This window comes from Carcharodon carcharias, chromosome 2 (assembly GCF_017639515.1).
Source record: "Carcharodon carcharias isolate sCarCar2 chromosome 2, sCarCar2.pri, whole genome shotgun sequence".
Taxonomy (NCBI): Eukaryota; Metazoa; Chordata; class Chondrichthyes; order Lamniformes; family Lamnidae; genus Carcharodon; species Carcharodon carcharias.
This window is the reverse complement of record NC_054468.1, coordinates 149,406,772-149,433,074: the sequence shown is the minus strand read 5'-3', so window position 1 is coordinate 149,433,074 and position 26,303 is coordinate 149,406,772. Positions and strand designations below refer to the sequence as shown.

Here is a 26,303-nt window from a genome sequence, read left to right as displayed (position 1 = left end):
GGGTGACCTGATTGAGGTATACAAATTATGAGGGGCATGGACAGGGTGGATAGGGAGCAGCTGTTCCCCTTAGTTATAGGGTCAGTCACGAGGGGACATAAGTTCAAGGTGAGGGTCAGGAGGTTTAGGGGGGATGTGAGGAAAAATTGTTTTACCCAGAGGGTGGTGACGGTCTGTAATGCACTGCCTGGGAGGGTGGTGGAAGCGGGTTGCCTCACATCCTTTAAAAAGTACCTGGATGAGCACTTGGCACGTCATAACATTCAAGGCTATGGGCCAAGTGCTGGTAAATGGGATTAGGTAGGTAGGTCAGGTGTTTCTCATGTGGCGGTGCAGACTCGATGGGCCAAAGGGCCTCTTCTGCACTGTGTGATTCTGTGATTCTGTGATTCTACACACATATCATCTCTAACTAGTAGCCTTTCTCTGGAACTATCCACTTATCACCCTTAACTAGCATCCCTTCTCTGACTTTTACATCCCAAGCTCCATAGGGTACTTCTGTATTTCTTCCATCTTCCTTTTCCTTTATGTTTGCTCTGAGCACTATTTATCTAATATCTCTGCAATTTCATTATACTCCATTATAATTTCAGCTGTCCTGCCTCGAATTGGCCCATGCATACTTTCACTAATCTTTTCCTATTTATATATCCATAGAAATGTTTACTATCTGTTCTTATGTTTGTGGTATTCTACTCTCATACTCTCTTTTTTCTTATTCATTTCAGGAATCTCTTTTGCTACATTCTAAAACCCTCCCAATTTTCAAGCTTACAAATCTTTTTGGCAACATTATAAACCACTTTCTTTGATCTTTAACTCCTTTCGTTAACCATATTTGGGCTACATATCTGTGGGGTTTTATTGCCTGAAAATAATGTATATTTGTTACAAATTATATATTAATTCTTAAATCTTAAATTGTGTATTAATTCTTCAATCATAGAATCATTGAATCTTAGAATCTTTACAATACAGAAGGAGACCATTTGGCCTGACTTGTCCTTGCTTGCTCTCTGCAAGAGCTATTCAGCTAGTCCCACTTCCCCACCTTTTCCCTGTTCTGCATTTTTTTCTCTTCAGATAATCGTTCAATTTCCTTTTGAAAGCACAATTTATCTCCACCACATTCTCAGGCAACGCATTCCAGATCCTAACCACTAGCTGAATAAAAATGTTTACCTCATGTCGCCTTTGGTTCTTCTGCCAATCACCATAAATTGATGTCCTCTGGTTCTTGACCCATCTACCAATGGGAGCAGTTTCTCCCTATCTACTCTGTACAGACCTTTCATCATTTTGAACATTTCTATCAAATCTCCTCTCAGCCATCTTTTCTGAGGAGAACAATGCTAGCTTTTCTAATCAATCCATGTAACAACAGTCCCTCATCCCTGGAATCATTCTTGTAAATCTTTTCTGTACCCTCTCTTAGGCCTTTGCATCCTTCCTAAAGTCTTGTGCTCAGAATTGGGCATAATACCCGAGCTGAAGCCAGACTTTTTTAAAGGTGCACATAACTTTCTTGCTTTTGTATTTTATGTCTCTACTTATAAAGCCCAGGATATTGAGCCTTATTAACTATTTTCTGAACCTGCCATGCCACCTTCAACAATGTGTGCACATATACCCCAGATCACTCTGCTCCTGCAACCCTTTAAATTTGTATCCTTTGTTTTATATTGCCTCTGTTAGTCACTTCTTGACTTGTTGTCTACTGTCAAGTCTTTTAATAAAGCCCGAACCACCTTAACCAATTCACTGCTATAACTAAAAAAAACCAGAAAATCTTGGAAATACTCAGCAGGTAAAACAGCATCTATGGAGAAAACCAGAGTTAACATTTCAGGTTGATATCCCTTCATCTCCATACCAACATAATTTGTTTTGTTTAGATGTTCCAGATCATCTCTAATCCCCTCTCCAGCTTCTTCAATGCTTCCCCCTGCACGACTAATCCTCTCCTTCACATCACCAATCCTTGCTCTTGCATCTTTCATCCACCCTCACCCCACCCTGGATCTCTAATCCTCTCTTTCACATCTCTTATTCTCCCTCTATTCTCCCAGCACCTCTAATCATCGCCCACTGCTCTAATCCAATCCCCAGCATCACTAACCCTCCCTCGATGCTCTTCTTCCTTCCTTCCACTTTTCTAGTCCTCCCCCAGTTTCTTTAATTCACTGTACCCACCTTTAATAATCTCCCACATTTCCATTCCTCACCCCAAGCATTTCGAACCCCTTGCATATCTAATGCTCCATCCTGTATTTCTAATAAACCTCCCCCAAAATCACTACTCCTTCCCTGAATATTCCTAACCCCCTCCCTGCATCTTTTAGCCTTCCTCCAGCATCGCTAATCCTCCTAATGCACCCTAATCCACTCTCCACCCAACATTTCTAAATCTCCCCTTTGCATTTCTAATCCTTGCCCAGCATCCCTAATACTCCCCAACATCTCTAGTACCTCCACATATAATTGATCATTACCTCCAACATCGTTAATCCTTGTCCATCATCTCTAATCATCCCCCCAGTATCTTATTCCTCACCCAAATCCTTATTCATCCTCCTCATCCCTAATTTGGAGGAGTAGAAATTTCCTCCAATTAAGTATTGGAAGGACTGAAGCCATTGCTTTTGATCCCAGCTCCAAACTGCATTCCTAGTCATTGACTCCAACCCTCTCCCTGCAACAGTCTGAGATGAAGCCAGTCTGTTCACAACCTCAGTGCCACATTTGATCCTGAAATGAGCATCTGCCCTAATATTTGTGCCATCTCTGAGATGGTCTAGTTCCATCTCTGTAACATCAAATTTGTCTCTGTCTGAACTAATCTGCTGCTGTAACCCCTTTCACGCCTTGTCATCTCTAGACTTGGCTATTTCCAATGTCCTCCTGGCTGTTCTCCCACAACTTCAGATTATCCAAAACTCAGCTGTCCACATGTTAACTCACAGAATGCTCCATTTCCCTATCACCTCTGTGCTTGCTGACCTGCTTAAAAGTCTCAGCCTGCTTCTCTGGGACTTTGACCCAGTTGTTTCCTTAAATATTAGGCCCTCTAACCAGCACTCACTCCTCATGCGCACCCCCTCCACTAACTTCACATGCCCATACATGCCAACTCATGTCCATCCTGGCCTTGCCACAAACCCCAATGACCCCTCATACTCTCCATGCCAAACCATGCACCCCATCCACCTCCATGGTCCCTTTAGTCCCATGCCCAACTTAGTGCTAACTCATGCCTATTCATGACCCCCCACCTATCCCAATGGCCCCTTACCATCCCTATGTCAACTTAGTGCCAACTCATGATCAGTCCAACTATCACCCTTTGTCCTTACACCTTCCCTGCCAACTCACCCAGTATCCACCGTAGGCAGGTCTCAGGAGTCATGCTGAGATTAAATTAAATGAAGTTCTGAATGCCTGTTATAGGCTTCACTATATAAAAAGAAACACACCCATTCATGAAAGCCCATTCAATAAATTTAAATCCCCTCAGGTACTTAATCCCTTATAAAATCAAATTTTGTATTCATAACCCCAGGTCAAAGACAGCTAACCCTTTAATAACCTCTTTGAGCTGTCAGTTAAACTGTGAATTTACAATCTCTCAGTGTGATAATGATATGTTGTAGATAGCAGCTAACTATTAATAATATAATGATAGCCAGGAGGCGCTCAAGGACCATCATCTAAAGGGAATGCAAACAAATGGTCTGGGAGGTCAATTCCTAGAGTCTGACGCCAAGGAACTGGCAGCGTTGCCACATGATGTTTAATGACCTTGTGTGGCTGGCCAGGATCTGTGAATACATCCTCACATGACATTTTTTACCTATTTCTCCACCAGTTTTTCTCGCTGCTCAATGCAACACACCTTGATTGCTCACTCAGCAACAGTGTCTGGCCCTCAGGACTCATGCCTAGTGTCCAGATACTCCACCCCATCCTCACATACATTGCAACGATGCCAGCTTCATACCCACCTCCCACTACTTCCACATACCTCCAGCTATTGAGCAGTTGCAGGCACAGGAACCAAGCACAGAGCAAAACAATCTGAAGGCACAGTGTTAGTTTCCAAATGTGCACTGATGATATGCAGTTCTACCTCACTATCACCTCTCTTGAATCCTCCACTGTTGCTAAATTATCTGACATCCAGTACTGGATGAGCAGATCTTTATTCCAATTAAATATTGGGAAGATTGAAGCCATTGCTTTCGGTCTCTGCTCCAAACTCCTTTTGCTAGCTACTAACTCCATTCTTCTCCCTGGCTGCAGTCTGAGATGAAGCCAGTCTGTTCATAAACTTGGTGCCACATTTGATCTAAGATGAACTTCCGAACTTAAAATCATGCCATCACTAAAACTGCCTATTTCTACCTCTGTATCACCTGACTTTGCCTTGTCTCAGCTCATCTGCCCTTGAAACCCTCATCCATGCCTTTATTATCTCTAGACTCAACTATGCTAATAGACCCCTGGCTGGCTTCCATCGTTCTACCCTTTGTAACCTCGAGGTCATCATAAATTCAGCTGCCTTTGTCTTCTCTTGCAGCACGTCCCATTCTCCTATTACCCCACTTGCTCGCTGACTTGCATTGGTTCACAGTGAAGCAAAGCCTTGAATTTTTTTTTATTCCTTCGTGAGATGTGGGTATCGCTGGCTAGGCCAACATTTGTTGCCTATCCCTAATTACCCTTGAGAAGGTGCTGGTGAGCAGCCTTCTTGAACCACTGCAGTCCATGTGGTGTAGGTACACCTACAGTGCTGTTAGGGAAAGAGTTGCAGAATTTTGACCCAGCGACAAAGAAGGAACAGCGATATATTTCTAAGTCAGGATGGTGGGTGACTTGGAGGGGAACTTGCAGTTGGTGGTGTTCCCATGCATCTGCTGACCTTTCACAGGTGGTGGAGATCACGGGTTTGGAAGATGCTGTCTAAGGACCCTTGGTGTTCTGCAGTGCATCTTGTAGATGGTAGACACTGCTGCCACTGTACTTTGGTGGTGGACGGAGTGGATGTTGAAAGTGATGATTGGGGTGCCAATTAAGTGGGCTGCTTTGTCCAGGATGGTGCCAACTTTCTTGAGCGTTGTTGGAGCTGCACTCATCCAGGCAAGTGGAAAGTATTCCATCACACTCCTGACTTGTGCCTTGTGGACAGGCTTTGAGAAGTCAGGAGGTGAGTCACTCCCCAAAGAATTCCCAGCCTCTAATCTGCTCTTGCAGCTACAGTATTTATGTAGCCAGTCCAGTTCAGTTTCTGGTCAATGGTAATCCCTGGGATGTTGATAGTGGGGGATTCAGCTATGGTAATACCAAGGGGAGATGGTCATTGCCTGGCACTTGTGTGGCGTGACTGTTACTTGCCACTTTTCAGCCCAGGTCTGAATGTTCTTTAGGTCTTGCTGCATATGGGTAAGGACAGCTTCGGTATCTGAGGAGTTGCGATTAGTGCCGAACATTGTGCAATCATCAGCGAACACCCCCACTTCTGACCTTATGGTGGAAGGAAGGTCATTGATGAAGCATGGTTGGGCCTAGAACACTAACCTGAGGAACTCCTGCAGTGATGTCCTGGAGCTGAGGTGACTGACCTCCAACAACCATAACAATCTTCCTTTGTGCTAGGTATGACTCCAACCAGTGGAGTGCTTTCCCCCTGATTCTGATTGACCCCAGTTTTGCTAGGGCTCCTTGATGCCACACTTGGTCAAATGCGGCCTTTGTGTCAAAGGCAGTCACTCTCACCTCACCTCACCTCTTGAGTTCAGCTCCTTTGTCAATGTTTAGACTAAGGCTGTAATGAGGTCAGGAACTCAAACTGAGCGTCAATGAGCAGGTTATTGCTGAGTAAGTGCCGCTTAATAGCACTATCAACAACACTACCCATCACTTTGCTGATGATGGACCTGTAATTGGCTGGGTTGGATTTGTCCTAATTTTTGTAGGACAGGACATACCTGGGTAGTTTTCACATTGCTTGATAGATGCCAGTGTTGTAGCTGTACTGGAACAGCTTGGCTAAGGGTGCAACTAGTTTTGGAGTACAAATCTTCAGTACTAGCATGTTTGTCAAGGCCCTTAGCCTTTTCAGTATCCAGTGCCTTCAGCTGTTTCTTGATATCACATGGATGGAGTGAACTGAATTGGCTGAAGACTGACACCTGTGATGCTGGGGGGAACCTCAGGAAGAGGCCGAGATGTATAATCCACTTGGCACTACTGGCTGTTGCAAATACTTCAGACTAGTCTTTTGCACTGATGTGCTGGTCCTCCATCATTGAGGACGGGAGATACTTGTGGAGCCTTCTCTTCCCGTTATTTGTTTAATTGTACACCCCATTGACACGTGGATGTGGCAGGACTGCAAACCTTAGATCTAATCCATTAGCTCTGTCTATCGTATGCTGCTTTTGCTGTTTGGCACGCAAATAGTCCTTTATTATAGCTTCACCAGGTTGACACCTCATTTTTAGGTATGCCTGGTGCTACTTCTGGCATGCCCTCCTGCACTCTTCATTGAAGCAGGGTTGACCCCTTGGCTTGATGATAATGGTAGTGTGGGGGATGTGCTACACCATGAGGTTACAGATTATTGTTGTATATAATTCTGCTGCTGCTTATGGCCACAGTGCCTCATCAATGCCCAGTTTTGATTGCTAGATCTGTTTGAAATCTATCCCATTTAGTATGGTGGCAGTGCCACACAGCACAATGGAGGGTATCCTTAATGTGAAGTCAGGACTTAATCTCCACAAGGACTGTGAGGTAGTCACTCTTACCAATATTGTCATGGACAGACGCATCTGTGGCAGGTAGATTTACAATTCTCTTTAAAATTTTAAAACTTTAAAATTCTCATCCTTGTTTTCAAATCCCTCCATGGCCTTTCACCCCCTGACCTTTGTAATTTCCTCCATCTCAATCATCTCAGTTCCAGGACATTACTACAGGAGTTCCTTAGGGTAATGTCCTAGGCCCAACCACCTTCAGTTGCTTCATCAATGACCTTTCTTCCATCATAAGGTCAGAAATGGGGTTGATTGCACAATGATCAGCACCATTTGTGATTCCTCAAATACTGAAGCAGTCCATGTCCAAATTCAGCAAGACCAGGACAATATCCAGGCTTGGGCTGGCAAGTGGCAAATAACATTTGCACCATATAAGTGTCAAACAATGAACATCTCCAAAAAGAGAGAATCTAACCATCGCCCCTTGACACTCAGTGACATTACCATTGCTGAATCCTCCACTATCAACATCCTGGGTGTTACCATTGGCCAGAAATTGAACTGGACTAGCCGTATAAATGCTGTGGTTACAAATGCAGGTCAGGGGCTAGACCTCCTGTAGTGAGTAACTCATCTCCTGACTCCCCAAAGCCTGTCCACCATGTAAAAGGCACGAGCAGGAGTATGACGGAATATTCTCTGCGTGCCTGGATGAGTGCAGCTCCAACAATACTCAAGAAGCTTGACACTATCCAGGACAAAGCAGCCCACTTGATTGGCACCCCTTCCACAAACATTCACTTCCTCCACCACCGACGAACAACGTACCATCTACAAGGTGCACTGCAGAAACTCACCAAGGCTCCTTAGGCAGCACCTTCCGAACCCCTGACCACTACCATCTAGGACAAGGGCAGTAGATTCATGGGAACACCACCACCTGCAAGTTCCTCTCCAAGCCACTCACCATTCTGACTTGGAAATATATCTCTGTTCCTTCACTGTCGCTGGGTCAAATTCCTGGAACTCCCCCCTCGTAGCACAATGGGTGTACCTACACCACAGGGACTGCAGCTGTTCAAGTAGGCAGCTCATTACCACCTTTTCAGGGGCAATTAGGGATGGGCAATAAATGCTGGCCTAGCTAGAGATGCCCAAGTCCTGGAAATGAATGGAAAGATCCTCTGAGAAATCTGCACTCCTCTAATTCTGCCTCTTGTGCATTCACAATTTTAATCATTCTATCATTGGTGGCTGTGGTTCTGTTGCCTAGGCCCCAAGCTCTAGAATTCCCTCCCTACGCTTTTCTCTTCTCCACCTCACCTCCTCTCCTTTGAGACACTTCTTAAAACCTACCTCTTTGCCAAGCTCTTGATCTTCTGCCCTAATATCTCCTTTTGTGGCTTGGTGTCAGATTTTGTTTTGTAATGCTCCTGTGAAGAGCCTTGGGATGTTTCATTCCGTCAAGGTACCATATAAATATAAATAGTTGTTGTTTTGCACAGAGAGAATAGGTTGTTTTTGTATTTTTAAATATTCTTTCTAGGTACTTTATCAAATATTACTTTAGTATTGCTGAATAAAAGAGACATGTTTTTGTAACTTTTCATCTTGCACTCATCAGGATAGATTGCAAGAAATACCAACATTTACGGGAAAAACAATAACAACAATAACAATACTCATGTAGTATAAATTGTTGATCCCTTTCTGTTCGTATTCTTATGTCTATCCCGATGAGTACAAGACAAAAAGCTTAGACAGCATGTCTCTTTTTTCATCAATACTTAAGGTCTGTACTACCAACCGACCATAAAATTATTGCAAAAAAAGCACTGATTTTCAAGCAGACAAAAAGTAATTTATTAATTTTTCAACAATTGCAAAAATGTTTCAAATCATTAAAAGCTCATTTTGTACAGTTGGCAAGACACGTGTCCTTCCTGTTTAGGGGGTGTCTAACCGTGCTTCCTGCACCTTGTAAGCTTCTGGAAGGCTAACTTGAAATCTTCATTGAAACTTGTGTACAAGAGAGGGTTAATTAAAGAATTGACATAGCCCAGCCATGTTAGACAATCAGCAACCAGGGGAGAAGCAGCCCAAAGGTGAAGACCCACAAGAACCTCTTTGATGAAGAAGGGTAGCCAGCAGATAATGAAAACCCCGAGTATAAGTCCCAGAGTGCGAGCTGCTTTCCGCTCCCTTGAGCTGGAGATCTGCTGGCGCTCGCACTTCCTCCCCACCCCGTTTTCGAGCGGCGAGATCCTGACTGTCACACGATCATTGTGAAACTTCAGCGCGGGCTCAGAGCTGGGTTGATTGGACACACAAGTGTGTGTCAGTTTGCAGCTCACGTAGGTGGAAATTTGGCTGTCGCTATAGCGACCACTGAAATGGCGGCTTGAGCCACGCTTCTGGTAAAGGTTCTTGGCTGCGTGGTAGATGCGGTAGTAAAGGATAAGAATTAAAGCCAATGGAACATAGAAGGCTCCAAATGTTGAGTAAATGGTGTAGATCACATGGTCGTGCTGTATAGTGCATTTCTCCCCTGTACTGTTAACACTGTGGCTCCTCCAAAACAGGGGAGGCATGGATATGGAAACAGAAATGGCCCATACAGCCAGTATCATGACTCGTGCTCGTTTCACAGTTCTTTTTCTAGTATATTCTATTGCATCTGTGATGGCCCAGTATCTGTCTAGGGCAATCACGCACAGATGGAGGATTGAGCATGTGCAGAATGTCATATCCAAGCTCAGCCATGCCTCACAAACAATATAACCCAGAAGCCAGGTCTCAGTAGTAATGTACATAATACTAATAGGCATTACTAAAATGGCGACAAAGAGGTCTGTCAGAGCTAGGGAACATATGAGATAGTTTGCAGGTTGGTGCAGTTTCTTTGTAATACAAATAGCAGCTATTACAGCAAAGTTGAACAAAGTTGCCATAATTGCAATCAAGGACAAGACTAAAGCAATGGCAGTCCTTTCAGTGAATGTTTTTGTTTGTCCTGGACAAGATGCATATGAGCAGTTTGTGAAGTTCATTGTTTTAAATATCCAGAATACAGATGTTTGCAATTTCCAAAGCATAACAGAAGCTTCCCATCAACTCATTTTTTGAAGAGTAAGATTGATTATTATTACTACAATGCTAAGTCATCAAACCAAAATCGTGGGTGTTCATCACCAACAATCTTGCTGTTGTTGATCAAATCATTTTCCTAAAAGGAAGAAAAGAAAAAATAATTATTGTAAGTTTCTTTCTAGCCACTCTGTTTTCTTAGTGTTTTGATGCTGGGTTTCCACCCAAAACCTGACTCCTTTGTTCTCATCACAGATGCTGTGTGGAACACTGCAGGATTTCTGATTCAAAGTGACTCCTAGTGAAGCAGAAGGCACACAATGCATGCGCACATTGGGCAACTTTTACAGGTTTGTGTATGTGCAGCCTCGGGTAATTTCATTAGAGGTGCAATCTCCAGCAGGCCAACTTTGTGCGTGTGCAGATTGGGCACTTTTCTTGCAGATTCGCACATCTGCAAACGTGTACAATGACACCATCGGGTATGTAAGCACAGCCACTCGTGATAACATCATCAGACGTTGGCATATGAACCTACTTTTGGTGTGAGTTCCAAACTCTTGAAGTTGCACACTCAACAAAAAGATGGTATGAAAGAAACTGAAAATTGTTTAAAGCATGAGTATTTGAGCATTGACTACTCTTTATTGTGCTTATTTACCTACCCTTATTGTACTTATTTTCGTAGCTTTTAACGCTCTTTGCAAGAGGTTGTATAACTGGGCCTGGTGTGTTCCTTTGCTGTAAATGTGATTCCTGATGATCCTTTGCCCTATCTCCCATAGTCTCTTCCCTTTCATTGCCTAAGTTTCTCTGCCTCTAAGAATGAATGTACTTTAGCCAAACTGCAAGTTCAAGTTTAATGTTAATTTTGCCTTCTCCCAATTAGGCTTAAATGTGGCTTCCAGCATGACCAACCTTTGACCATGCTTAAGTCTGTGTTTAAAAGCATAACACCGAGGACACTCGAAATCTGAAATAAAAGCAGAAAATACAGAAAATAATCAATACGTCAAGTGGTAGCTATGAAAAGAGAAAGCTAACTTTCAGATCAATGGTGCTTCATCACAAATTTGCTAGAGTTATTTGAGGATATAACAAGCAGAGCTTATAAAGGGGTACTGGTAGATGTAGTGTATTTGGATTTCCAGAAGGCATTCGATAAGGTGCCATATAAAAGGTTATTGCACAAGATAGGAGCTCATTGTATTGGGGATAATGTATTAGTATGAACTGAGGATTGGTTAACACACAGAAGACAGAGAGTCAGGATTAATGGGTCTTTTTCAGGTTGGAAAGACGTAACTAGTGGAGTCCCCAAGGATCAATCCTTGGGCCTCAATTATTTATCATCTATATTACTGGAAGGAGGGGGCAGAGTGTAATGTATCCAAATTAGCTTATGATACAAAAATAGCTGGGGAGGCATGTTGTGATGAGGAATTTGCAAGTGGATACAGATAGGTTGAGTGAGTGGGCAAAAACTTGGCAGATGGAGTTTAATGTAGGAAAGTGTGAGGTCATGCACTTTGGTAGGAAGAATCAAAAGGCAGACTATTATTTAAATGGAGAGAGATGCCAAAAAAGTGCAGGGATCTGGGTGTTCTTGTGCAAGGAATACAAAAAAGTTAGCATGCAGATGCAGCTAGTAATTAAGAAGGCAAATGGAATTTTGGCCTGTATTGCTAGGAGGTTGGAGTTTAAAAATAGGGAAGTCTTGTTACAACTGTACAGGGTGTTGGTGAGGCCACACCTGGAGTACTGTGTCCAGTTTTGGTCCCTGAATTTAAGAAAGAATATAGTGACATTGGAGGCAGTTCAAAAGAGATTCACTAGGCTGATTCCTGGGATGAAGGGATTCACTTATCAAGAACAGCTAAACAAGTTAGACCTTTATCCATTAGAGTTTAGAAGAATGACGGGTGATCTTATTGAAATGTACAAGATTTTGAGGGGGCTTGACAGGGTAGATGTTGAGAAGATGTTTCCACGAGTGTGAAAATCTTGAACTAGGTGATATAGTTACAGAATAAGGGGACACTCATTTAAAACTGAGATGTGAAGTATTTTCTTCTCTCAGAGAGTAGTGAATATCTCTACCCAAGAGAGTTGTGGAGGCTAGATCTCTGAAAGTATTTAAAAAGGAGGTAGATAGATTTTTGAAATATCGAGAAGTTGAGGGCTATGAGGAGCTGGCATGAAAGAGGAGTTGAGGCCTGGGGCAGATCAGTCATGATCTTATTGAATGGCAGGGCAGGCTTGAGGGTCCGAATGGCTGACTCCTGCTGCTATTTATTATGTTCTTGTCAGAATTAAAATCTTAAGTCTGTATTTTCCACTGTCTTTTCCACTTGAGGGTATTATTGGTTTATTTTCAGTTATAATTTGCTAGTGTTTTTCCTGGTCAGGAAGTGACTTTCTTGCAATTTAGCCTTTTTCTCTGCCGCTTCTGGATCTTAGTGACCTCCAAACATCAGTGTACTGGTTATATTACTGGATTAGTAATCCAGAGGGCTGGACTAATGTTCTGGCAACATGAGCTTGTACCCACATGCAGCAAAGCCTATTTTGCCTTGAGCTGGTAAGTGGCAATTAGCATTCATGCCACACAAGTGCAAGGCAATGACCATCTCCAACAAAAGAGCATCTAACCATCTCCCCTTGATGTTCAATGTCATTACCATTGTTGAATCACCCATCATTAACATCCCAGAAGGAAAAAAGAGTTAAAAACTTGGAAATAAGAATACTGGTCTGAACTGGTCTTGTATACTTTAAAATGGAACACCAGTAAAAACTGAGAGTAAGAGTACTGGCCCAGACTGTTTTTTCCTTCTGGGATCTTGGGGGCTTGACCAGAAACCAAACTGGACTAGCCATATAAATACTGTGGCTGCAAGAGCAGTTCAGAGGCTAGGAATTCTGTGGGGAACAACTCACCTCCTGACTCCCCAAAGCCAACTACAAGGCACAAATCAGGAGTATTATGGAATTTCTTCACTTGCCTGGATGAGTGCAGTTCCAACAACACTTTAGGAGCTTGACATCATCCAGGATGAAGCAGCCCGCTCAATTGGCACCCCATCCACCATCTTGAATATTCATACCCTCTACCAATGGCAGCAGTGTGTACCATCTACAAGATGCACTGCAGCAGCTCATCAAAACTTCTGCAACAGCACCTTCCAAACCCACAACCTCTACCACCTAAAAGAACAAGGGTAGCAGATGCATAGGAACACCATCACCTGCAAGTTACCCTCCAAGACACACACATCTTAACTGCGCTCTGAAATGGCTGAGCGAGTCACTCAGTTGAAGGAAATAGCTACAAAAAGGTTAAATAAGAATAAAACCAGTCAAAGCACCCGGCATCAACCTAGGTACTAGACATGAAGAAGGCACACCCAGAAAAGATGACCCTGCAAAGTCTTCCTCACTAACATCTGGGGTTCTGTGCCAAAATGGGCAGAGTTGCCCCACAAAACTAATCAAGCCACAGACTGACATAATCATATTTGCTGCATCATACCCTTCAACCAATGCCCAGACATCTCCATCACTATGCCTAGATATGTTTTGTTTGGCTACAGGACAGACACACTGTTGCAGTGCCGGCGCAGTGGTGTACGGTCAGGAGAAAATGTCAAGTGGGAACAGTGCAGTGAATGGTAAAATGAGATGTCTGAGGAGAGAGTGGGAATAGGAATTGTGAGAGGAGAGAGGGAATGGGACATGTGAGAGGAGAGGGAGAATAGAACATATGAGAGGAGAGAGGAATTGGATGTGTGAGAGGAGAAAGGGAAATGGGACCTGTGAGAGGAGGGAGGGAATGGGACCTGTGAGAGGAGGGAGGGAAGGGGACGTGTGAGAGGAGAGAGGGAAGGGGACGTGTGAGAGGAGAGAGGGAAGGGGACGTGTGAGAGGAGAGAGGGAAGGGGACGTGTGAGAGGAGAGAGGGAAGGGGACGTGTGAGAGGAGAGAGGGAAGGGGACGTGTGAGAGGAGAGAGGGAAGGGGACGTGTGAGAGGAGAGAGGGAAGGGGACGTGTGAGAGGAGAGAGGGAAGGGGACGTGTGAGAGGAGAGAGGTGATGGGACGTGTGAGAGGAGAGAGGTGATGGGACGTGTGAGAGGAGAGAGGTGATGGGACGTGTGAGAGGAGAGAGGTGATGGGACGTGTGAGAGGAGAGAGGTGATGGGACGTGTGAGAGGAGAGAGGTGATGGGACGTGTGAGAGGAGAGAGGTGATGGGACGTGTGAGAGGAGAGAGGGAAGGGGACGTGTGAGAGGAGAGAGGGAAGGGAACATGTGAGAGGAGAGAGGTGATGGGACGCGTGAAAGGAGAGGGAGAATGGGACGCGTGAGAGGAGAGGGAGAATGGGACACATGAGAGGAGAGGGAGAATGGGACACGTGAGAGGAGAGGGGGATTGGGACCTGTGAAAAGGAGAGGGGGAAGGGGATATGTGAGAAATAAGGGAGAAAGGGATGTCTGAGAGGTGAGGGAGGATGGAGCGTTTGAGAGAGGGGGAATGGGATATGTGAGATAAGAGAGGTAGAATGGGACGTGTGAAAGGAGAGGGAGAATGGGACGCGTGAGAGTAGAGGGAGAATGGGATGCGTGAGAGGAGAGGGAGAATGGGATGCATGAGAGGAGAGGGAGAATGGGACGCGTGAGAGGAGAGGGAGAATGGGACGCGTGAGAGGAGAGGGAGAATGGGACGCGTGAGAGGAGAGGGAGAATGGGATGCGTGAGAGGAGAGGGAGAATGGGACGCGTGAGATAGGAGAGGGAGAATGGGACAAGTGAAAGGAGTGGGAATGGGATGTGTTAGGAGAGGGGAAATGGGACTAATGAGAGGAGAGTGGGCTTGGGACATGTGAGAGGAGAGAGGGAAGCGAATGTGTGAGGAGAGAGGGAAGGGGATGTGTGAGAGGAGAGAGGGAATGGGACGCAGGAGAGAAAGGGGGAATGAGACGTGTGAAAGGAAAGGGGGAATGGGACATGTGAGAGGGGAAAGGGAATGGAATGTGTGAAAGGGTAGGTGGAATGGGTCATGTAAGGCTTAGAGAATGGGTTATGGTTGAGGTGTGTTGAGAGGTATCACATGAGCAATGTAAGAGAGGGGTTAGGGATTAATCAAGGATCCTGAGTAAAGCTGATGTCAATGGGAATCGGGGTGGGGGGGAAACACTCCACTGGTTCGAGTCATATCTAATACAAAGAAAGAAAGTTGTGGTTGTTGGAGGCCAATCATCTCAGTCCTGAAACATTAAGGTAGTGCCCTTGGGCGAAACATCTTTTGCTGCTTCAAGGGGGAAGGTTTAGGGGGAACATTAGGGGGAAATTCTTCACTCAGAGAGTGGTGAGTGTGTGGAACAAGCTACCATCTGACGTGGTAAATGCCGGGCTCACTTTTAAGTTTTAAGAATAAATTAGATAGATACATGGATGGGAGAGGTCTGGAGGGTTATGGACTAGATGCAGGTCAATGGGACTAATGGAATAATATTTCGGCACAGACTAGAAGGGCCGAATGTCCTGTTTTCTGTGCTGTAGTGTTCTATGGTTCTATCAATGATCTTCACTCCATCAGAAAAAGGAGATTTTTGCTGTGAACACAGTCTTCATTCAGTTCATTGCAACTTCTCACAAAATGAAGCAGTCTGTGCCTGAATGCACCAAATCCTAGACAAGATACAGGCTAATAAGTGGCAAGTAATGTTTGTGTCACACAAGTGCCAGGCAATGACCCATCTGCACCACACAAACTGCAGCAGTTCATGAAGACAGCTCACCACATTCTTCTCAAGGGCTATTAGGGATGAGCAATAAATGTTGGCCCTTCCAATGACATTCACACCCCATGAGTGAATAAAAACCAGAATTCTGTACCCCTTTTTTCCCTATGATCAGTTCTGCGCACCCCCTGGGCCTATTGTGAATTTGCTTCCTTGTGCACCTTGTAAGGGATTAACTCAAAGTCAAAAATGATGAATGACCATATGCAAGTTGCATCTGGAATTCATTGTCTTATCTCACTCACAATCTCAATAGTTCACGTTCTGTTTCCCTTAATTTGGTGTTTTTCAGTTGATCCATTTTCGGTCTTCCTGAGGTGTTAATGTCAATGATGGCTAATTTTTTCTTGCCATTTTCACATCTTTGGAGCCCAAGAGCAATAATAATTTCAGCAGTAGGTGTTTTAACAGGGTAACATGGTCTGCAGCCACACTGTTACAGAACCTTTGGATGCTTCACTATATTAAAGGTGCTATATTCAAGTTGTTGTTGTTACAAGCAAAGGGTTGTCTGTTTAAGAAATGTTCCGCCCGCACACTTGCAACGAAAAGCAAGAAATGGAGGATCCAAATTCTCAGCCACTCCAGATAAACCTCATTGAAACTATGCTGTGTGCTCTAGGGACAGCAATGGATCCACTTCACTGGGATGAGTCTAAATCAGCAGTAGATGCTGCAGTTGGGGCACTTCTAATATTGTCAGATGTTACCCATATGGTGGCTGAAAAGTTGTTGGAATAATGGACTGGCAGAGGGCAAAAAAATCATGACTGCTGCCAGTATGGCAGGCATTCAACTGAATGATGAGCTGGATGTTGTCACACATCAAATACACATTGTGTTGTGGTACTGGTACATCTCAGCATTGAGTTGGAGAGCCTGCAAAGCCACCTGCATGCAAACTGTTCTCCTGGCGTACAGAGCTTCTGTCACCTCCAAGACTTTGAAAGGGTGGCAATGTTAGCTATGGTGCCTGTAGCACTGGGCATGACTATTCTGCATACTTTCGGCACACGCTCATAACACCTGCACTAACACCTTCATGAAGATGGAATGCTGCAGGACCAAGCTGTAAGTTCTTCAAAACCAGCACCCTCAGAGCTGGAACTACTTGGCTGCAGAGCTAAGTTTGCATCCTTTCAGTGTTGAGTGGAAATAACCCTGAAGGAGTTACAAGTTGAGTCCAATGTGTTAACTCCACACCTAGCTCATTGCAGAACCAATCACAAAAGCTTCCTGTGGCAGGGTGTTCCACAGTGTGGATGGGTGGAGTTTGTGAGCGGAGCACCGGGGATGCCACTGCCTCGCTAATGATGGAAAATATCCCACCTTACATACCATCCAACAAACATTTTCCTCGAGGTTGCCACCACTATCGACCTAACTAGGCACTACACAGAATACAGCAACAGATTCGTTGTTCCAGCGTCCAATTAGATTCCACCGCCAGGATTCAAGGCCTGACAGGATCCAGGATAGAAAGCAACAACAGACCATGCATCCTCATCCCCGCTCTGGGAGACTGCACACCTTGAGAGCCTCCTCAGGCAGATAGATCTGTGACTCACTGAAATTTATTTTCCAGATAAATTGCCATGGGCTGCAAGACCATCATCACATTGAGCATTAATGTGACTGAGAACAGGCTGTGTGTCACCTTGTAACCGCTTGTGCGTTTCCTGATGACAGTTCCACCAGGATGAGATGAAGAAAGTAAAGAATTGATTTACATTTTTCATTGCAATCACAAGGAAGAAAAATACCTTCATTTATAAACCACCATTCAGGAATTTCTGGACATCCCAAAGCACCTCATACCCATTTGCATACCAATATATTCACTATTATAAAGTAGGCTAAATAAAAATGTTGTTGCATTTTATCATTGCTATAATGTAGGGAATATAGTAATTGATGAAAATCTGCCAACCTATTTTCAAAGCCTTTAAACTATTTTGCTGTTTCTGAGCCTGCATAAATGCAATGGAATTGAAAGCAGTGTGAGAGGAGAGGAAGTCGGGAGTCTGAAAACAGAACGTGTGGAGAGGCAGTCTGGAGTATGAAAACAGTGTGAATGGAGGGACAGTCGGGAGATTAAAAACAGCCTGAGAGGAGAGGCAGTCAGGAGATTGGAAACAGTGTAAGAGGAGAGACAGTTGGGAATCTGAAAACAGCGTGAGATGAGAGACAGTCAGGAGTGAAACAGCACAAGTCCTAAAACACATGCCTGTGTAATTAAGAAACGGATAATGGGCGTTGTTGGCATTTAATAAGCAGAGTAAATTATAAAATACATAAGAATTACTCTAAATTAATTAAGAAAACATTTAAAATAAATTACTAAATAAATACTGTAGTAAACGCTTTATTTATAGTGTGAGGTATGTCAATGCAGCTTGGCCATGTGAAATGTACATCGGCCCATAGAGTCCGCACTGCCTCTCTGCCACCTAGTCCCAGTCCCCTGTTTTATCCCTGTAATCTTGCACATTCTCTCTTTTCAGGTAGCAATCCAATTCCCTTTTGAATATTTCAATTGAACCTGCCTCCACCGCCCTTGTTCCAGACTCCAACAATCTGCTGGGTGAAAAAAAATTTCCTCACATCACATTTACTCCTTTTGCCAACTATTTTGAGTCTGTGCCCTCTAGTTCTTGATGTTCTCTTGAGTGGGAACAGTTTCTCATTATTTACCATGTCCCTACCCCTCTATCAAGAATACCTCTATCAAGTCTCCTCTCAGCCTTCTTTTCTCCAAAGAAAAGAGACCCAACCTCTCCAATCTATCCTCATAGCTACAGTTCTCTATTGCTGGAATCATTCTTGTAAATCTCCTCTGTATTCTCCAAAGCCTTCATATACTTCCTCAAATATGGTGCCCAGAACCAGACGCAGTACTCCAGATGAGGCTTAACTAGTGTCTTCTACAGGTTCAACATGACCTCCTTACTCTTGTACTCAATACTGCTATTAATAAAGCCTAAGATACTATATGCTTTATTAACTGCTCTCTCAACATGCCCTGCCATCTTCAATGACCTATGTATGTATACATTGAGGTCCCTCTGTTCCTGCACCTCTTTTAGAGGCTCTCCCTTTATTTTATGCTGTCTTGCCATAATTTTCCTGTCAAAATGAATCACCTCACACTTCTCTGCATTGAACTTCATCTGCCCAATCCATAAACATGTCTATGTCCTTTTGAAGTTCAAGACTATCCTCAACACAGTTGACAACATTTCCAATCTTTGTATCATTTGCAAGTTTTGAAATCATGCCCTGCACACCACAGTCTAAGTAATTGATATATATCAGGAAGAGTAAGGGTCCCAACACTGACCCCTGGGGAATTCCACTGCAAACCTTCCTCCAATCTGAAAAACAATCATTTATCATTACTCTGTTTCCTGTCACTTAGCTAATTTCTTATCCAAGTGCTTACTTTCCCTTTTGTTCCATGACCTAGAATTTTGCTCACAAGTCTGTTGTGTGGCACGGATCTAATGCCTTTTGAAAATCCATATACACCACATCAACGGCGCTTCCCTTATCAACCTTCTCAATGACCTCAAAAAACTCCAGCAAGCTAGTTGAACATGATTTTTCCTTGTTGAACCCATGCAGGCTTTCCTTAATTATCCTGCACTTCTCTAAGTGACGATTGACTTTATCTTAAACTATAGTTTCCAGAAGTTGCCCTGCCACTGAGGTCAAACTGACTGGTCTGTAGTTGCCAGCTTCATCTTTGCACCCCTTTTTGAACAAGGTTGTAACATTCGCAATTCTCCAATCCTCTGGCACCTCCCCTGTGTCTAAAGAAGACTGGAAGATTATCACTAGTGCCTCTGCAATTTCCACTATCACTTCTCTCAGTATCCTTGGATGCATCTCATCCAGTCCTGGTACCTTATTTATTTGAAGTAAAGATAGCCTTTTCAACACTTCCTCCTACTGTCGCTAGTTACCTCTTCTCTTGCATCAGCCTGGGCAGCATCTTCTTCCTTTGTAAGATAGATGCAAAGTACTCATTCAACACCTCCAATATTTTTCCAGCCTCCACATGCATGTCCCCTTTTTATTCCCTAATCAGCCCTACTCTTTCTTTTACTACTCTTTTATTACTTACATGCTTATGGAACACCTTGAGATTCCATTTTATGTTCACTGCCAGCCTCTTTTCATGCTCTCTGCTTGCTTTTCTTATCAGTTTTTTCACTTACCCTCTGGTCCTTCTATGTTCAGTCTGAATCTCCATTGCGTTTTCTACCTGACATTAGTCGTATGTGCACTTCTTCCTTTTCATCTTTAGCTCTATCTCTCTCGTTATCCAGGGTGCTCTGGGTATATTTGTCGTACCTTTCTCCTTCAAGGGAATATACCTTGACATTGCTTGCAATACTATCTCTTTGGAGGTAGTCCATTGTTCAGCCACCATCTTTTCTGTCAAAATTTGATTCCAACCCACTAAACTTAGATGTATTTTCATCCCACTGAAGTTTGCTTTCCCCTAATTAATTATCCCTGCTCTGGATTGCTCCCTGTCCTTTTCCATGATTAACCTAAACCTTATGATACAATGGTCACTGACCGCCAGAGGCTCTCCCACTGATATTTGATCCACTTGGACCAACTCATTCCCCGGAACCAGGTCCAAAAGTGCATGTCCTCTCCTTGGACTGGAAACATACTGCTGCAGAGAATGATTTGAACATATTCCAGGAACTCTCACCCCTCTTGTCCCTTTGAACTATTTCTATCCCTATTTGGATAATTGAAGTCCCCAATTATGATTACTCTACATTTCTTGCACCTCTCAAAATTTCTTTCCAAACTTGTTTCTCCACATCCCTTCCACTATATACTACTGGTTTATATACTACTCCAATCAATGTTATTGCACCTTTTTCATTCCTTACCTCTAGCCAGAGAGATTCCATCCTTGGCCCGCTGGAACATCCTCCCTCTCCAGTACTGTAATGTGACCTTTAATCAATATTGACACTCCCCTGCCTTTTCTTCCTTTCCTGTCTATACTAAACACCTTTTACCCAGGAATATTTAACACCCAGCCCTGCCCTTCTTTGAGCCATGTCTCTGTCATAGCGATATTATCATAATTCCATTTGTCAACCTGTGCCTGTAGTTCACTAATCTTATTAACCACACTCTGTGCATTCACATACAAGCACATTAGCCCTGATAAAGGCTTTTTTTACTTTCCCCTTTATTCTGAGGCTTTGAAATGAGCACAGAGGAGATTTACAAGTATGATTCCAGAGATAGAGAACTGTAGCTATGAGGATAGATTGGAGAAATTGGGCCTGTTTTCCTTGGTGAAAAGAAGGCTGAGAGGAGACTTGATAGAGGTATTCAAAATCCTATATCACCACCTTCAACACCTCTTTGTTCTTTTGTCTGTGACATCTTTTGATTATCTGCTCCTATCACTGCTTGCCTGTGCCTACAACCACACTCCCCCTGACTTCTCTCCCCGCCCCCCCCACACCTTAAACCAGCTTATATTTCATCCCTCTCCTAATATTACTCAGTTCTGTTGAAGGGTCATGAGGACTCGAAACTTCAACTCTTTTCTTCTCCGCCGATGCTGCCAGACCTGCTGAGTTTTTCCAGGTAATTCTGTTTTTGTTTTGGATTTCCAGCATCCGCAGTTTTTTGTTTTTATTCAAAATCCTTATGGGTGTGGACAGCGGAAATAGTGAGAAACTGTTCCCACTCAAGAGAACATCAAGAACTAGAGGGCATGGATTCAAAAATAATTAGCAAAAGGAGTAAATGTGATGTGAGGAAAAATTTTTTCATCCAGTGGATGGTTGGGGTTTGGAACATACTTCCTCTGCTGAATTTTGCCATCGGCGAGCAGGGGGCAGGGCCCGCTCGCCAACGCGCAAAATGACGCAGGATGATGTTGGGGGGAGCCCCCGATGTTACCCCGCCCCATTTAAATCTTCAGGAAAGTGGGGGCACAGCGAGATCAGCTGTCCGCCCGCTGACCTGTCAATGGCCAATTGAGGCCATTGACAGGATAATTAAAACAATTAAAGGACCTGCCCGTCCAACTTTAAGGTTGGTGGGCAGGCCAGGAGCCCCGGCGGGCTTCTGAAAAAACATGAAACCTCATCCACCGGCGGGATAAGGTTTCATGTAGGGTTTAAAAAAGTTTATTAAATTTTCAGTGAAATTTATTAACATGTCCCATCTCATGTGACATTTTCACATGAGGGGGACATGTTAAGGATTTTTTTATTTTTCTATTTTTAAAGTTTATACAACTGTCAGCGATCTCCCTGAGGCAGCACTTAGCCTCAGGGAGATGTGCGCATCTGCGAAATAGCGCACTTTCGCACTTGGGGAATCCCCCCCGCCCACACAGGAAAAGCATAGCGTTTCCCGCCTGGCGTGACACCTTAATTGGCCCGCCCACTTAAAATGGCAGCAGGGCCTGCTTCTCCGGCGGGGATTGGCTCCCCACCCGCCGGAGATTGGGTCGAGCCCGCCCACCTGGTGGGCAGAAAATTCTGCCCCCTGATAGGGTTGCAGAGGCAGCTTCGATTGAGGTATTCAAAAGGGATTTGGATTGCTACCTGAAAAGAAGTAATGTACAAGGTTACAGGGATAAGGCAGGTAATGCGAGACTAGGTGGAATGCTCTTTCAGAGAGCCAGTGCAGGCTCGATGGGCCGAATGGCCTCCAACTGCACTGTAAAGATTCTGTGATTCTGTGATTCAGTGATGTATCTACAATAAAATGCAAGCCCAATACTCGCTGTTGTGTCAATGCTAAATTGTATTTTCTCACTGGGTTACCCTACCAGTTATCTTGTTTCACTGCCCAGTAATACTGTGGTGTTTGGTGTGACATAATTGTGTTTTCAGCTGGTAAGTCACAGGGCTGAATTTTACGCCAGCAGGATTTTACAGTCCTGCTGAAGTCAATGGAATTTTGAATGGCCGCGACAGGATCGTATAATTCCGCCCATAGTGAAGCAATTTAAGCTGACCACTAACTCACTCTTTGGTCAAGTTTAGCAAATAAAATGACATGGTTTCAAATTTCTTTCTCTTGTGTTTCAATACAGTTCTTTATTTGGTATTCATAAAATGATGACTAAATCTGCAGTGTATTTTCTCACTTCCCAGGCTCTATTTAATGTTCTTCCGGACAGTCTCCAAATACTCCATAAATTTAAGCGCATCCAAGATTCTTCTGCAAATTTCTCAACCCACACTCAGTTTTACTGATCATTACCCTTATCATTGCTCACATCCAGTGAGTGGTCCCCAATCCCCCAACATCTCAAATTTATAATTGTCACCCTCATGTTGAAATTGTTTCATAGTTCTTTCCCATTTCTGTAACCTCTTCCAACCCTATAATCTTCATTCTCATTCCTTTGAACTGTCCATTGCCTTGGCTTGGGCCTCTTATGCATTACCCCCGCCTCCTTTGTCCCACCATAGATGACGGTACTGACAGCTGCGTAACCCCCATGTTCTAGCATCCGTGACCAAAAAAACCCCTCCATTTCTCAACCTCCCTTTTTTCTTTTAAAGTCCTCAAGTTTTTGATCACTGCTCCCAATATCTCACACTTTGCTTTTGCATCCATGTTTTGATTATGTCTCTGTGAAATGTTTTGGGAGGGGTTCCCATGTTAAAGGCAGTATATAAATGCAAGTATATAATTGCAAATTAGGCATATGGCTTTCTTGTGTCAGTTTTGTGCAGTGCTGCTGAATGAAAATTTAGCAATGTTTGGCAAAAACAAATTAACTTAATATAACTTAAAATGACTTAAAAACACTTTAATTTTAAACTCATCTACGCTAAACTCCTAAGTATTAAGCCCAAAATGCCACTACATTTTATCCATTTAGTCTAATAGTATGAGAATAAAGGGAAGATGAAGGCAATGATTAGAGGCTTCAGTTAAGAGTTCCATGTGGAGCTGTGGACGTTGCATATTGAAAGTGCATGAAAACCATAGACAACATAAATTGTAGATTCACTAAGATGATGCCTGAAATTTCTAACCATTGCCTTCTACAACTTTTTCATCTTCCCTTTTAATTTGGCCTGTATAAGGCACAAGTCAGGAGTGTGTTGGAATACTTTCCACTTGCCTGGATGAATGCAACTCCAACAACACTCAAGAAGCTCGACAGTACCCAGGACAAAGCAGCCCACTTGACTGGGACCCCATCCATCACTTTCAACATTCACTCCCTCCACCACCAATGCACAGTAGCAGCAGTATGTACTATGTACAAGACGCACTGCACCAACTCACACATCTTTCAAACCCATGACCTCCTCACCAAGAAGGACAAGGGCAGCTGATGCATGTGAACACCATCGCCTGCAAGTTCTCCTCTAAGGCCCACGCCATCCTGACTTGGAAATATATCGCTGTTCCTTCACTGTCGCTGACTGAAAATCCTGGAACCCCCTTCCAAACAGCACTGTGGGTGTACCTACATCTAATGGACTGCAATGGTTCATGAAGGTGGCTCACTACCACCTTGTCAAGGGCAATTAGGGATGGGCCTAGCCAGCGACACCCACATCTTGTGAATGAATAAATAAATAACATATCGCACACAGTATCAAACACATAATGACACTATTCACACACACTGTGACACATCACATGCACTGTCACAGCAATACCGACTCGTACACAGTCACTTACCCTGCACTCAATACACACACAAGATGCACTGTCGCACCCTCGATTTGATATGCACACTTCGCACACAATATTACACACAGTCTTTGCAGCCTTCTGTCTTGTGACACAATGGTTTACCAATTGGTGGTCAACTCTACTCAGGAGCCCCATTCTGGTATGGCAGTCCCTGCCTCATTTATTGCAGAGGAAGACAGTGGGCTGAGAAGGTGCATGATTTACTGGTTTCTGTTTTCTCTGGACCCTCTTCTCAGTCAGCTGAGATTTCTGTTTCTGCTCACCCCTTCCAAAGCCCTTTCAAACAGTCAGCCTCCAGAGGTTACGGCCATTGGCAACTGTCTTCCAATTGTCAGTGTCAATGTCCACCATCTTCATATCTTACTTGCAGGTGTCCTTGCAACAGAGGTATGGACGTCCAGTAAGTCATTCACTGTTAAGAAGGTGTTTCGGTATATGGCCATCATCCGTTCAATGAACATGGCTGAGGCAGCACAGACATCATTGGCTTAGAAATGAGTGTATGCTGATGGAATTAACATGCTCCAGGATCTCTGAGTTTGTGAACTTGCCCTGTCAAGAAATGCTGAGGATACGTCTGAGACAGAGAAAGTGGAAACTGTTCAGTCTTTTCTCCTGCCCAGCATATCTCGTCCAGGTTTCACCACTGTAGAGGAGTCTGCTGCGGCTGCAAATTTGGTGGACTTGCAGGTTGGTTTTCTCAGTCAGGTTGCTGTTGTTCCACACACTCTTAAAAACATAGAACATAGGAGTAGGAAAAAGCCTTTTGAGTCTGCTCCACCATTCAGTATGATCTTGGCTGATCGTCTGTCTCAACGCCATATTCTCGCTCTCTCCCCATACCCCTTAATGCCTTTAGAGTCTAGAAATCTATCGATTTCCTTCTTACATATATTCAGTGATTTGGCCTCCACAGCCTTCTGTGGTAGAGAATTCCACAGGTTCACCTCAGATTCTCCTCATCTCAACCCTAAATGGCCTACCCTGTATCTTGAGATTGTGACCCCTTGTTCTAGACCCCCCAGCCAAAGCAAACATCATCCCTTCATCCAGTCTGTCCAGCCCTGTGAAAATTTTATTCGTTTCAATAAGATCCCTTCTCATTCTTCTAAACGCCAGTGAATACAGGCCTAGTCAACCCAATCTCTCCTCAAACAATGGAATCCCTCATCCCAGGAATCAGTCTGGTGAACCTTCGCTGCACTGCCTCTATGGCAAGTATATCCTTTCTTTGGTAAGGAGACCAAAACCGCACACAATACTCCCGATGTGGTCTCACCGAGGCCCTGTACAGCTGCAGTAAGACATCCTTGCTCCTGTACTCAAGTCCTCTCGCAATGAAGGCGAACATGCCATTTGCCTTCTTAACTGCTTGCTGCGCCTGCATGCTTGCTTTCAGTAACTGGTGGACAAGGACACCCAGGTCCACATTTCCAAATCTATCACGATTTAAATAATATTCTGTCATTCTGTTTTTCCTACCGAAGTGGATAACCTCGCACTTCTCCACATTATACTACATCTGCCATGTATTTTTCCACTTGCTCAACCTGTCTAAACTGCCTTGAAGCCTCTTAAAATCCTCCTCACCACTCACATTCTCACCTAATTTTATATCGTCAGCAAATTTGGTTTGTTCTGATGACTGTTCTGATGAAGAGTCATACGGACTCGAAACATTAACTGTGCTTCTCTCCGCAGATGCTGTCAGACCTGCTGAGTTTTTCCAGATATTTTTGTTTTTGTTGCAGCTTTAGTGATGTGTATGTTGATTTCAGCTCCAAGTAACAGACTGCTGGTGATTGCAGCCGAGATATGTGAAGCAATTGACAACCTCTAGCATCACATTGTCAATGCTGATACATGGTGGTAGGGCAACATCCTGAACCATGACATCTGTCTTCCTGATGTTGATGGTCAAACCAAACTC

The 26,303-nt window shown here is 43.9% G+C and overlaps 1 protein-coding gene across 1 annotated transcript; it reads right to left on the bottom strand.

Moving 5' to 3' along the window:
* Nucleotides 1–8,719: 8,719 nt before the first annotated feature.
* LOC121288370 (5-hydroxytryptamine receptor 1E) lies at nt 8,720–9,811 on the bottom strand. Its single transcript, XM_041206927.1, has one exon. It carries the CDS (start codon nt 9,809–9,811, stop codon nt 8,720–8,722), a length of 1,092 nt encoding a protein of 363 aa, XP_041062861.1.
* Between the last annotated feature and the right edge of the window lie 16,492 nt (nt 9,812–26,303).

What these genes read in the sequence shown, in the direction of transcription:
- LOC121288370 (XM_041206927.1), bottom strand. Translation starts at nt 9,811, where the DNA reads ATGAACTTCACAAACTGCTCATATGCATCTTGTCCAGGACAAACAAAA.